General features: G+C 52.7%; 6 protein-coding genes across 6 annotated transcripts; 4 read left to right on the top strand and 2 right to left on the bottom strand.

Moving 5' to 3' along the window:
• Positions 1 to 859: 859 nt before the first annotated feature.
• Positions 860 to 2759, bottom strand: CCOS01_05477 (flavin containing amine oxidoreductase; the record flags this gene model as incomplete). The annotated part of the gene is made up of 3 exons (XM_060453657.1): positions 860 to 1758; positions 1812 to 2397; positions 2607 to 2759. The coding sequence occupies 3 exons, from the start codon at positions 2757 to 2759 to the stop codon at positions 860 to 862; spliced, it is 1638 nt and encodes a 545-aa protein (XP_060315429.1).
• Positions 2760 to 4100: 1341 nt separating this feature from the next.
• On the top strand, positions 4101 to 4208 carry CCOS01_05476 (uncharacterized protein; the record flags this gene model as incomplete). The annotated part of the gene is made up of 1 exon (XM_060453656.1): positions 4101 to 4208. One exon carries the CDS (start codon positions 4101 to 4103, stop codon positions 4206 to 4208), a length of 108 nt encoding a protein of 35 aa, XP_060315428.1.
• A 1023-nt stretch (positions 4209 to 5231) lies between these two features.
• CCOS01_05475 (uncharacterized protein) lies at positions 5232 to 6485 on the top strand (the record flags this gene model as incomplete). The annotated part of the gene is made up of 1 exon (XM_060453655.1): positions 5232 to 6485. One exon carries the CDS (start codon positions 5232 to 5234, stop codon positions 6483 to 6485), a length of 1254 nt encoding a protein of 417 aa, XP_060315427.1.
• A 731-nt stretch (positions 6486 to 7216) lies between these two features.
• Positions 7217 to 7423, top strand: CCOS01_05474 (uncharacterized protein; the record flags this gene model as incomplete). Its single annotated transcript, XM_060453654.1, has 1 exon — positions 7217 to 7423. The coding sequence occupies one exon, from the start codon at positions 7217 to 7219 to the stop codon at positions 7421 to 7423; it is 207 nt and encodes a 68-aa protein (XP_060315426.1).
• Positions 7424 to 7658: 235 nt separating this feature from the next.
• Positions 7659 to 9412, top strand: CCOS01_05473 (acyl-CoA dehydrogenase; the record flags this gene model as incomplete). The annotated part of the gene is made up of 4 exons (XM_060453653.1): positions 7659 to 8477; positions 8563 to 8839; positions 8905 to 9013; positions 9076 to 9412. 4 exons carry the CDS (start codon positions 7659 to 7661, stop codon positions 9410 to 9412), a joined length of 1542 nt encoding a protein of 513 aa, XP_060315425.1.
• Positions 9413 to 11219: 1807 nt separating this feature from the next.
• Positions 11220 to 12734, bottom strand: CCOS01_05472 (zinc knuckle; the record flags this gene model as incomplete). Its single annotated transcript, XM_060453652.1, has 8 exons — positions 11220 to 11368; positions 11427 to 11577; positions 11634 to 11770; positions 11825 to 11839; positions 11898 to 11911; positions 11966 to 12000; positions 12059 to 12078; positions 12683 to 12734. The coding sequence occupies 8 exons, from the start codon at positions 12732 to 12734 to the stop codon at positions 11220 to 11222; spliced, it is 573 nt and encodes a 190-aa protein (XP_060315424.1).
• Positions 12735 to 13306: the final 572 nt, after the last annotated feature.

Genomic DNA, 13306 nt, shown 5'->3' with positions numbered 1-13306 from the left:
TGAGGAATGTCCCCTCCATGGTGGTGCAGTGAGCCGTGCGTCTGTTCCACCTGATTGATGCAGAACCCGCCACGCCTTATTCCCATCTCAGTACGTACCTTACCTCTATGCCTAGGGTACAGGTTGTCTCCAAACACCAAACACGAACACAGAGGCTACATCACCAGAAACCTATCTCGAACAGGTCTCTTCTATCATGGTCTATTCTATCGGCCCTGAAATACCTCGCTTAGTATCCCAGTCATGAGCATGCTTCAGTCAGTCTTGGGGTTTGGCAAGTTGGGTACCCAAAAGCATACATACCTGCCTTATTACATAAGGTACTCTGTCTTTCCCTTCTGCATGTGAAGTTGCCATGAGAGAGTGGCAGACAGGCCCCACGTTCCATAGCCATCGATGTCTAACACCTCCTCCTGACGTCTTGACCAAATTTCAACACAATCCCCATTACAAGACTCGGAATCAACAAAGAGAAGAAAACAAAGACAGAGAAACGACGTTCTGTCAAGTGTTACCTTAGCCTATTTCATTAGAGTGACATTGTTTTAGGCCATTAGCGCTTAGATGCAAACCCAGAAGTACAAAAGTCTTCGCCCCCAAAAAAATATACTTATTGTAAATAATTCGTTGAAGAATCAAATGACAGCCGTCATCGTCGTGGGTCGTTGCATCTACAACAAAAGAGAATGCAGCACCAAAGGCACCCCGGTACGGAGAGGCCCTGGCCAGAATGCAAGATACCACCAGTGACTCCATCAACCACCAGGCCATGCAGGATGCGCCGTATGAATCGCCCAATTCCGAGCCATATAACCACCACATCAAGGCTGAGCGCGAGACGACTCGTTCAGCACCCCGATTACTGTTCCTCTTCCAGAGTTTTGCTGCTCGCCCGCCCATGGGCCTCGGCAACCCTTCGGCCGACACTCTCACCGCTCCAGTAAGCTCCCGTCGCCGTCCCTAGCGCCACGAACGGCGCCGTGTGTTCGCCCGCCAGCCACAGACCGCCTTCCGGTACGCCTTCCCGCATCGCCTCAATGTCCTTGTCGCCCTCCAATAATCCGGTTGGGAAGTTGCTGTAGCTGCCGTTGCCCGCCAAATCGTCTCGCAGCCAGTCTGTCGACAGACTCCCCGTCGGCTTGCAGTCGGGCGAATTCTCGTCGTAATGTGGCAGACGGGAGTAGTAAGGCTTGAAAAAGTCATACAAGAAATAGTTTCTTTCCGGTATCGTCTTCAACCTCGACACGCCTTCGGTAATGTACTTGGACTCGTCTCCGAAAATGTAGAACAGGAGCGTCGGGTGCGAGTTCTCGCCCATCGAGGCAAGATCAACAATTTCCTGGTTCCATCTCTTTGGGTTCGTCTCTTGAGCATATGTCGGCGCAAGCCATTGGCAGAAGCCCTGCACCACGCGGCCCTCTGCGTCGGGCTCGAGCCAAAACGCTTTGGGGAAGCTGATGTATACCTTCTCCAGGCATCCATATCCGATGGCTTGGATTCCACGCTCGACTCTCTCAGGGAGCGGTGGTTCGAATGCTTGAAGGTTCTTCTTCAGCCAGCCCAAGGGTGTCGTCATGACGACGTCGTCAAACTCCAAAATCTCGCCCGTATTGGTGTGAACCCTCGGTTTCGGCCGCTCCTCGGTTTTGAGCTCTACCTTGGTAACGATAGTATCGTACTTGACATCGGCATTGTGCCTGACGGGCTCTGCAACTCTCTCAAAGATTTTTTCGTATGTACCAGCGCAGAACAAGTTTTCTTCCGCAAGTTAGCCAGAAGTCTGCAGGACTTCAGATCAGAATAATTCTCACCTCCGTCTATGCATTCCTCAAGCCAAAAGAACTTCAGACTTTGGCTTGTGATTGGACTGCCGGAAAAAGCACCCCAGAGCTCTGCAATCTGGAGAACGGTTTTTCGCTTTTCAGCAAAGTTCTCCTCAGTATCGGGAATTTTCTCAATCACTCTTTCCTGGAAGAAGTCCCAGAGACTCTCATCAGGATGTATAGTAGCCGTGTTCTTGTTAGAGTGTTGGAAGGCGTCCTGGACAATGTCCCACATCAAACTCGAATAGATCTCGCTCTCGTCCAGTTTAAATAAGTTTCCTGCATCATCAAACACATATGACCGGTGATCCCAGCTTCCCACGGCCGTTCCAGTCTCTTTGGCCAAGTCATTGATGGGGTTGTCGTCTGTGCCGTGGATCCAATTCGGACCGAGGTCTACAGTGTGGCCGTTGGGTAGTGTTTCCTGGAACATACGCCCTCCAAGTCGCTCTCGGCCCTCAATAATGGTCACCAGCAGGCCATGTTGAATCAAGATATCAGCGCAGCGCAGACCGGCGAGGCCAGCACCGACGACAGCAATATGGGGTTTTGGGCCCGACTCTGATTGTTTGCGCTGTGACGTGTCAGGAGGAAATTTCCTTGACAAACATTGACAAGTAATTTTCGTCTTGTACACTGAGGCGTGTATACCAGCAAAGGTACGGTCGTGGTACGAATCGGACGGGTTTGCCCATCGCGTCAAAAGAGACAGTCGGTGGCCCCGGCCCGAGGCGTCCCACTAATGGTATTGGGCACGTGTTTGACAGGAAGCAGCAGACTTACCCGCAGAAGTGAGTCCATGGTCAGCGATCTAAGCAACAGCTTGTCTTGTCCGGACCCAAAAAGGCTTTGGGCTCGGCAGGACTCTAAATCCTGGTAAATGCGAGATGTACTCCGGTTGGCAGGGCTGGTGTAAGAGACTGAGTAAGCGTCCATGGCGGCAAGTATTCGAGGAAATGCAACAGAAAGAGAGTGAGGGTATTGTGGTAGTATTTGACAATCTGGTCACGAAAGTTGATTAATTGGGGGAAGCGCGGGCGAACTATGCCGCAACGCTGCTGGTTCAGTGCTGATCCACAGCAGAAATAAGTGAAGTCACAGGATATGAGCCCGCGTCTGGTTTTGTGAGAACCCCAGACTGAGTGAGACAGAGAAAAAGGAGCTATTGCGATCTTGTGGGCTGGGGGAAGAGGTCAGGTGGAAGAGGCAGCAGAAGGATTGTGGGGAGGAGAAGGGGGAGGATGAACGTGGTGAAATGTCTAGCTCGCAGCAGCTAAGACGTTCTGGTCAGGATCCAGGGTGGTAAAGTTGATATATAACAGGACCCGTGGATCTGGGTGCAGCGGCCGGGAAGGTTAAGCGCGAGGATAGTCCAGATAAGGTATGGTGAAGGTGACGGATTCCCCATGTAGGTTGTAGGTTGATGACGGAAGTGCCTTTGATTAAGCCAAGGTATGCGCCATGTAGTAGTACCGATTGGAGGTGAGATTGATACCTTGCGTGGCTGAACAGGTTTATGAAAGACATGAAAGGCGCATCGGACGGAGAAGGTGGCGGAGGAAGGAAGATACTGGGAACATTGGATGTTTGCCATTCCAGAATCTGCAGCTTGCCAAAACCACTTTAATCTTCTTTCTTCCGACAAAGGTTGTCATGCAGATGCTGTTCAACGCACAGCAAGTTCCAACTACACCTCCAGATCACCTTCCCCCTCTTGAGGCAATGGCAATAACAAGTAAGTACTCGGGACTGTCGCCGACTAGGCTCGCGTAGAAGCGGCGTAATAGATGGTCCATACAAGTAGCTGGGGGTAGACGCCGTTGTATTCCGACAGGACGCTTTTGTGCATTTTGGCTCAACTTGTAATCAAACCACCAGCACGTGGGACGTAATGACGCTTGCCCACGACCGGTTCAGCGACACCATTGCTCTTGAGGCTTTCCGCGGGGAAGAATTGACGGTTGGCTGCACTAGGTACACCATTGGGAGACGATGTAGGGCATTTTCGTGCTTGTGTAACGGAGAAATGAGGGGCGGCAAAGAGAGAACTGAAAATTGAACTGAGGAAATTGAGAGGTAGAGGGCAGTGTGAACAAGATACTAAGGAGAACATCGGCATCGACGATGAGAACTTAGAACTTACAATGCAATACACGATCGGGCGGGAGACTGCACGCGCGCTAAGCCTCGATATCATCCGGGATAACGAAGGAAAGAGGCAGAGAAGAACGAGGGACGAGGGCGTGGGCGTGGACGTAAAAGAAGTCGCAGACGCAGATGCAGACGAGAAACGCCCAGGGAAGACGGGAGAGAGAGAGAAGCCCGGATGAGAGAATGGGAGAAAGTCGAGGTTGCTGGTTTGGTTCCAATTTGGATTTTCGGTGAGCTGCAGCTCCCGTCATGAATTTTTTGGCAGTCAACCTGGGCGTTCAGGGTCTTTCCTGCTGGGTCTTGGTCTTGGGTCTTGGGTCAGATCCCAGTTGCCAGGAAAGGGCGGGATCGGATAATGAAAGTTGTACTGGTGTGCGGTGGAACTGGAAATGGTGGAACCTCGTGGGAAACCCGTCAGGTAGACGGCGCAAAAGCGTTCCGTCGTGAGAAATGAAAATGCTACTTGGCTAAGGTACCTACCAACTCCGTACACTTCCACGAACAGCAGGGAAGGACTACCTACCTCAAGGTACCTCAGATGATACCTTCCGTGCGTTCCGTATCGAAACTCCGTATCTTCCTCAGAGAAACTGCGCTTAATAGAGAATGGCAGGAATGGCAGAGAATGAAGGAAGGTGTGGACGAAAGGGAACGAGGGGCACTTTCTCTTTGGGACCGGTGACACTTCACTGCTCCTTCTCCACCAACAGCGTCATTCCTCCACCTTAATCTCCATCCAACTCTCTCCGCTCCTTTTTTTTTCTTTACTGCGAGAGAAGTACCCTTCCACCCTTCCACGCTCTCCCCTTCCACCTTGTCACCACCGCATCCCTCTCCGCCGCCTACCTGAACCTCTCCTCGACTGACACACGTCCTGTTATGCCCACCCTGTCACGACGCCGACCAACTGACTCGATGCTCTGCCAGGAATCGCACTGAAACTGCAGATAAGAGGAGCCGACGATACCCTCAAGCTTTCTGACCTACCTTGACAGCAAACACAATGCCAAGTGCCAACATCCAACCTGCTGCATCTTTTCCTCAAAGGAGCCACACCTGATGCTGATAGGCCCTTTTACACGCCCAATCGGGCCTTGCTGACCGCGACTAGGACACATTACCGCCGATCATGCCATCTTTCTAGATTCCTTCTATTACTGCGTACCCTCTAGTTCTTCGAGGTGCGGACCACGGACTACCAATCTTCCTTCCCACTTGCCGGGCCTGACCTGACAGAGCCTCATCACAAAGGTCACGATGCATCCGCCATCATCACTCGTCCTCCTTTTCTTTCTACTAGTGCACATCGGTGCCGGCCAGCCGCAGGATGACAGCCAGCCATTCCAGCCACCACCACCCGCAGACACCTCAGAGAATCACCTGTCATGGCAATCTGCCTTTTGGGCCCTCCTCGCCCTTGTCCTCAATACCGCGACCCAACCGTGCGGGAAGATCTGCGGATTCCCCTCGGAATGGGGCTTTTGCCTCAGGTGGTCGCCCGTTGTCTGCGTCATAAACTCACTTGAAGCCCTCAGCTGCCTCCGCCTCCACCGTCACGACTCTAAATGGACTCTGGTTGTCGCACCGCACAAATACGGCACAGAAATAGATATCTCCCATAGTGACGTGGCCAACTTGCAGCGCAACACTTTGATCCGTATTGTCGCCTTCATCTTGGGCCCTCGATTACAAGCAACCAAATTGTACGCTTGCCGGGGCACCTTCTGGGTTCAATTTCTAGCATCCATCTATCTCGCCAGTTTCCTCTGCGATGAGTTGTTGCTCGGCCTTGTATGGATAGCCGGACCCGCGGAGAGCCGGAACAGGGTCATCGGGCTGGTCGAAGCCGTTGCGGGGAGTCGAATCCGTCCTCCGGTCCACTTCCCGCTCCTTAGACTTGGGAGCGGTGCGGCTATGGACGAGAACGGCCAACTTCGAGACAGCCGCACAAATTTGAGACAAGCTCTGGCCATTATCGCCTCCCATTTGCTACTAGGATGGTTCTTGGTCGAAACTATTACCGGAGCATACATGACGCACTTTTATGCCGTTATATTTAGCATGCTCGGAACGACTTTTCTTGGCAGCATCGTGTCAGGTATCTTTTGCGGCTTGCGTTCCTACAAAAAGCATCTTTCGATGCCGCAAGTCTTTTTAGACGTCCTGTATGGCGTTGGAAACGTCATATGGCCAACTGGACTTGTGCTTGCCATAGGAGAAAAGTGCCAGGAGCTGGCAGTGATACAGGGCAACGGTATCATAGACTTCAACGCCCAAGGCTCTGCCAGTCAATGGGCCTGGAAACTCGGAATGGTCCTGTGGACTCTGGAGATATCCCGATGGGCCCGGTTGCACCTCACAACTAGCAATCGATACGGGATCCCAAAGCCCGTGGACGTCATTCTTCCACTCTGGGCGAGTGCGCATGTTGTGGTTGCACTGGCCATGTTTAACTTTGCGTATGATCCGAGTCGTACCTACAAACCGGCTTGGACCGATGTGCTGGGATGAGATCACGCCATGACGAGCCAGGGACCAGCCAAGTAGGAGAAAGCGGACTTACTCGTGTCTACAGTACATAAGCAGGAAAGAAGATGTTCACAAAGGATATATTCGCCTACCTACGACAGTCCGATGTTCGTCAAGGTTATTCGTATGGTCTGATGTCAAGGTCAGCGTGATGTTCGCCGTCTGATCACTGAAGTCACTGAGAGCTCTCGGGCTAACCTCTCCAAGCTACGAGTTGCAACATACGGGTTCTTGATCAATTGTTCTGGGAGGTTGCATTCTTGACAACGTATACCCATGAAGCGCTTGGAGCCTCGTGTCTTATGGTTGAGCCGCTACGTGTGAGCAGACTCGGCCGGATTTTTGTTTACTGAAAGGGGCCCTCCAACCTCGGAATCTCATTATTGACTTGAGGGATGCAACTGTACGGGGGAGACGGCCCCTCTGCGGGGTAAAAGCTTCCCGCCTTTGTGGGGAGCATCAACAGGGGGCTCTGTCGCGTCGCGCAGTCTTTCAGACGTCTCAACCAGCGATCATGTCTACTTTGGAGCAAAGTCTCGCAGCAGTATTTCCCTCGAATTCCCATCAAACGACAAAAGTCAATTTCTATTCAGGGTCTTTTGGTTTCATTGGACTCTGGAGTGATTAGTAAACAAAGTCCGCGGTAGACTCCGAAGTGCAAACACAAAGCTTCTAGTCCTCGACCTGCCCCCGCCACCCCCGGCCAGGCTAAAATGGCATCCCCCAGACGCCGTCTCATTCCCCAGCCTCCCGCCATCCAATCACAGCTCCGCCGAATATCAGCACGAACCCGGAAGGTCGCCCACGCTCCACAAGAGCCGAGGCTCGCGGCACGATTTCCAGACATGGCTGGACGCCGTCCATTCCCCCTAACCCCCCAGACCGATGTCAACCGAGAGACGCACTGCCTCCTCAACTAGAATGACCTGACCGCCGGGGCGACCTGCTCAAACTCTCTCTTTATCCTCGTGAACCCGCACTCTGGAGAGCCAACCTCAACTCCTCCTCCTTCTACCTCGACGGATATCCCATCTCTCGTAGACGAATCGAGCCTCCAATTCGACTGCTAGACCCCGCCGTCAGCTTGTCCCCTCGATTCTTCCTCGTTAGTCCGAATTATAAAGGAGTGCAAGCACGAACTCCAAACCGCCCACCATGGCCGCAAAGACGTTCTCTCGCGACGAGGTCGCAAAGAACAACACGGAGGATTCCCTCTGGTGCATCATCGACTCCAAGGTCTATGATCTGACCGACTTCGCCATGGGTCATCCCGGTGGCGAAGCCGTCCTTCGTCAGGTCGCAGGCCAAGACGCCACAACCCAGTTCTACAACCTTCACCGTCAGGATGTCCTCACAAAGTACGACAAGACCCTCGTCATCGGCACCGTCGAGGGCGAGAAGCCCCAGGTTATCGTCACCGGCCCCGGCGAGCTGTCTCCCGTGCCGTACGCCGAGCCCACTTGGCTTACGCCGCAGTTTAAGTCCCCCTACTTCAACGACTCGCATCGCTCCCTGCAAAAGGCCATTCGCAAGTTCACCGACGAGCACATCACCCCTGTGGCACTTGAATGCGAGGAAAAGGGCGAAGTCATTCCCCAGGAGCTCATTGATAAGATGTCCAAGGCGGGAGTGCTACACATGCGTCTCGGGCCTGGCAAGCACCTACATGGCGTGGACCTCTTGGGCGGCGCCGTTAATGGCGAGGAGTTTGATTACTTCCACGACATGATTCTCAGCCAAGAGATGGCCCGGACCAACTGCCGCGGTTTTCAGGACGGTATGCTTGCGGGTATGACGATTGGCCTGCCTGTTGTTCTCAACTTTGCAAACTCCGAGTCGCTGCGCAAGCGCGTTGCGGATTCGGTTTTCAGCGGCAAAGACAAGATTTGCTTGGCCATTACCGAAGCATTTGCTGGGAGTGATGTTGCAGGCATTAGAACCACTGCGGAAAAGACACCTGACGGAAAACACTATGTGAGTCTACCAACTTTCTGTTCCCATCCTTTTGGGCCACAACCACAACACAAGTTGATCATTAACTAATTAAACCATGGAATAGATCGTCAATGGAACCAAAAAATGGATAACGAACGCTACGTACTGTTCGCTTTTTGTTGTTGGTGTGAAGACAGACAAGGGCCTCAGTGTCCTCCTTATAGAGAGAGGCGAAGGGGTTGAGACCAGGCCTATTAAGACATCATACTCTCCAGCCGCAGGAACGGGTTTTGTAACCTTTGACAATGTCAAGGTTCCGGTAGAGAACTTGCTGGGCCAGGAGAACAAGGGCATCCACGTCATCCTGAGCAACTTCAACCACGAGCGGTGGACCATGGCTTGTAAGTCTTCATCCCCCGTCGTTCCGCCTTTTAGATCCGGATAGCGCTGACCGTTTATCAACTAGGCGCCACAATCCGCCAATGCAGAGCCGTCGTCGAAGAGTGTCTCCTGTGGGCAAACCAGCGTCTCGTCTTCGGAAAGCGTCTCATTGACCAACCCGTCATCCGTCTCAAGTAAGTATCCAAATCCCCTTTCTGCAACCCTGACCGTCCACTTACACGTCTCCCCCAAACAGGCTCGCAAAGATGATTGCCCTCGTAGAATCCCACCAATCCTGGCTCGAAACAATCACCTACCAGATGAACTCGATGCCCTACAAGGAACAAGCAAAGCACCTCGGCGGGCCCATCGGCCTCCTCAAGATGAGCGCCACCCGCGCCGCGCACGAGATCGCCGACGAGTCGGTCCAGATCTGGGGCGGCCGCGGCCTCACACGGACGGGCATGGGCCGCGTGATTGAGATGTTCAACCGCACGTACAAGTTTGATGCTATCCTCGGTGGCGCAGAGGAGGTGTTGGGCGACTTGGGAGTTAGGCAGGCTATGAAGTTTATGCCCAAGTCGAGGTTATAAGGGAGGTCTTTTGTGGCATGGACAAACGGTATCGGTATTATGTTCCGGGTTAATTGTTGCTGTGAGAATAGGCTACACTATACTACACTACACTGGGACGCCGTCCTCGTGACGGACACGGGATGAAGAACGGGGGCTCATTTGTCAGCTATATATATATATATATATATGTACTGTAAAAGGAATCATTCTGGAATGCCTCACATAAACCCTTTTCTTGGACGAAAACTCGGAAGAAAGAAACAAATCAACATTGGATGATCGCCCACCTATAACCCCCTCAATCCTTATAGTCAACAAGCCTCCCCCCCACCCTTCTTCCTTCACGGCTAATCTCTCACCTGAACCATGCCTCTCTCCCAAGTCTCAATCCCTTATCCCAGCCACCCCCCTCCCCCCTTCCTCTCTCGTGAGTTTGAACAGCGTGAACAGAGTTCGGATATACACCGGGAACGAGACGAGACAACCCGTGTGCTCTGCTAAAAGGCAATGTCAGAGGTAAGGTAGTCAGACGCAGACAGACAATAGAGTTTCGTTTCGAACGGGGGGGCTTGCTTTGCACCTTTTCCGAGGGGGGTAAGAGGGAAAAGGGGCGCGAGGGGGCAGTTGACCAAGACAAGTATTGCATATCCAAGCCCAAGATACTCGAATTCCCACTCAAGGGGGGGGTTCAAATACACCACGTTGGACGCCTAGAGAGATGACAACACACTGATGGTATCTAAATGCAATAAATTCCAACATCTCAAGGGCCCTCGGAACTCTTTTGTATACATTCACAGTGTGACGGTCAACGACCCCCGAGGGCAGTAGACCACACAAAACAGCACGGAGCACAAAACTTGGAAAATCAGTACCCATAACACCTCAGCACGGATGCGAATCCAAACGCGCGACGAAAGTTTGCACCGGGCGAGTCTGACAACGGGGAGACTTTCCAGTGTTGGGACGACGCGCTTACCTCCAAGTTTCAAAAACATTTTGTCTTTTCTGTTTGGGACGGAGTTTGGGCCGTGGTCGTCAACGTTCACCGTCTACGCTCACGGCAGAAATGCTTCTAGAGAGACCGTAGCCCCCCCCCCCTTTACATGAGTACACCGGGTAAGCCCACAGTCCAGCAAGACGACACACACACACACATCACAGACACGGACACTGGAGAGCAAAAAAAGAGGTTACGACGCAAACTTTCCATTCCCTGCCCTGAACGACAGCCATGACCGCTTAGAACGGCCCACACTGCCCAGGTCGTCGTTACTATTGAGAGTCCTTTCTTTTCCCAGACCGCTCATATGCAACGAAGACCAAGTCTATCAGAGGTCGAAAGCTATTCCGGCCCACAAAAAAGAGGCCCTCCCACTCTGCCTGCTTACTCCCCTCCTCCCAGTTTCTTTTTCCATAAGAAAACCGGAGAAGAGGTAAGCGCAAAAGTTTGTGTCTCCCTATTGCGTTGCTGTGCCATCGTCATCCAAACGATCCGAACCAAACCCCGCATTTTGCCGAGGTTGTAGCGGACCCAATGCGAAAGGTGTATCTTGGTGCGTTAAGAAAAAGCCGTGATTCATATGCCGTTGTCCGTGTAAAACTTTTCCGCGGGCCGAGTCCCAGAGTTGTTTGCCGTGAGAACATGAGAGCAAGGAAGAAAAGACGAAAAAAGACGAGGGTGAAAAAAGGAAATGTACAAAGCATCCGCAATGCCTAGTTGATATCGCAAAAGTGAGCCACGGTGGCCTCGAAGCCGTCGAACCGTCTCGAAACCGAATCTGCCATGAAGGCAGACCACTCATCGCCGATAGTCATCGCAGACTTAGTTGTTGGGGCACTGGGACTGGACGTGTCCGGGCTGCTGGCACTTGTAGCAGATCTTCTCGCCGCCGGAAGACTCCTTAGGGCAATCGCGGGAGAAGTGGCCGTTCTCGCCGCAGTTGTAGCACTTGGAGCCGTTGGTGCAGTCGCCTTCATGGTATGTTAGCACGGTCAAACTGGCAATCTGGAAACCATCTCGGGTACTCACGAGACATGTGGCCGTAGCCACCGCAAGAGTAGCAGGTCTTCTGGCTGGCACCGCCGTAGCCACCACCGCCGGAGTAACCACCACCGTAGCCGCCACCGTAGCCACCGCCGGCCTTGGGGCAGTTGCGGGCAATGTGACCAACCTCACCGCACTGTTATATCGTGTTAGTACTGACATTCGGCGCGTTCAAGATAAGGCGAAGCGAACCTTGTAGCACTCGGAGCTGGAGGGACCACCACCACCACCGACGTTGCCGCCCTGGGGGCAGTCACGGCTGATGTGGCCAGCCTGGCCGCAGCGGTAGCAGGACTTGGTGTCCTTGGGGCCCTCGGGGCAGTCACGGCCTTGAAGGATGTAAGTCAACAATCAACCTCATGAAGATCTCGAAAAGGACTTACTCATGTGACCCTCGTCTAAAGCGAACGTCAATCAGTCATCTCGTCGGTAACACACAGATACATCAAAACTCACTGCCGCAGTTGTAGCTATGTCCGAGTCAGTATGGGGCATATCAGGCAAACAAGATCATATCAACGTACCACTTGGCGGCGCCACGGTTAGGGCACTCACGGGCCTAGAAAGAGTCAGTAAGTCGAGGGCTAGGCGTCGTAACATCCTTCAGCAAGTCGTACCTGGTGACCAGCAGCACCGCCTAAATATCTCTGGTCAGACTCTTGCGCTCATGAATTGTAACGACGTTTGGAGGGAAAGGCATGATCAAGGTGTCACTGGCACACCGGCTCAGAGTCAGTAAGACGACGTAGTAAGGGCATACACGCGGCTTCTTTGACAGATCTGGGTCCAGAGATACGAACCTAGCGAAGCATTCACACCAACGCGAATGCTTTGCCAAGCCTCTATCCAAGTGATAATTCCAGCTTCGTACTGAGAAGACCCCACCAAACACCAACTTGAAAGTCATGTAGTTGCTTGATAGAGCTCTCTACGCCCGCATATGCCAGCAACCGCAAGATCCAGTGGACACATGACAGTATAAACTCGGGAGGAGGGGCCCAAAGGTAAGCTGCACAAATGAAACAACCACCAATAGCTGGTGGAAAAAGTTCAGTGTGGAAGCGGTGAGACTCGGTGAACCAATGGCAACCAAATCTCGGATGAAGGTGCCAGTCGATACCGAAAGCCACAAAGCCACCCACAGAAACGAAAGTGGAAAAATTGAAAAGCATGAAAAGCAGCGCGTAGGTTGGAAAAAGTGGTGAGACGGGGGAAGCGCCGAAGCTGGGAAGGCTACTCACAGGTGAAGCAGGTGCGAGCCTGGGGGGCGCCGGCAGATCCCTGGAAATCCATTGCGATTGATGGTGGGTTGGTAAGGAGTAGTAACGGTGGTGTTTAGAACTGGAAGAAAGGCGTTAGAATAACGGCAAAGTCGATGAGATGATTTGAGATTGTCGAGAGGAGGAATTGATTCAAGCTTTTCGTGTGAGAAGGGGAAAAGAGCTGGGAGGCGAAAGACGGCCTTGTCGCAATGTGGTTGACGTGGGGAGGGGCGAGTGGCATGTGTGTGCTTGTGTGTGTGTGCGCTTGTCTGTTGTGTGTGTGCGGTGCGCGATGTGGGGAAGTTGGAGATGGAGGTGCGCGTGTGTGCGCCGCCTTCGTCAGATGCAAGAGGTGAATTTGTGGTTGGCAGCTGGCAAGCTCTGGAGGGTTTTTTGTTCATGTCGATGACGGGATCCCAGTCGAGTTGAACAATATCCCATATTGGTGAATGGAGGGGCTCTCTCTCCTCTCCCCGCGGACGACGGTTAGGAAAAGGGCTATACTCACGTATGAAGGGCGGATAATCGAGCCGTGATCAAAAATCTCTGCTCGAAAGAAAAAAGAGGAGGGGTGTTTTTTCCGTAGTGGTTTTGCAAGGTTTG

This window comes from Colletotrichum costaricense, assembly GCF_030867565.1.
Source record: "Colletotrichum costaricense strain IMI 309622 chromosome Unknown Scaffold_5.1, whole genome shotgun sequence".
NCBI lineage: Eukaryota > Fungi > Ascomycota > Sordariomycetes > Glomerellales > Glomerellaceae > Colletotrichum > Colletotrichum costaricense.
Note: the sequence above shows the minus strand (reverse complement) of the source record. Positions and strands in the feature narration are given on the sequence as shown.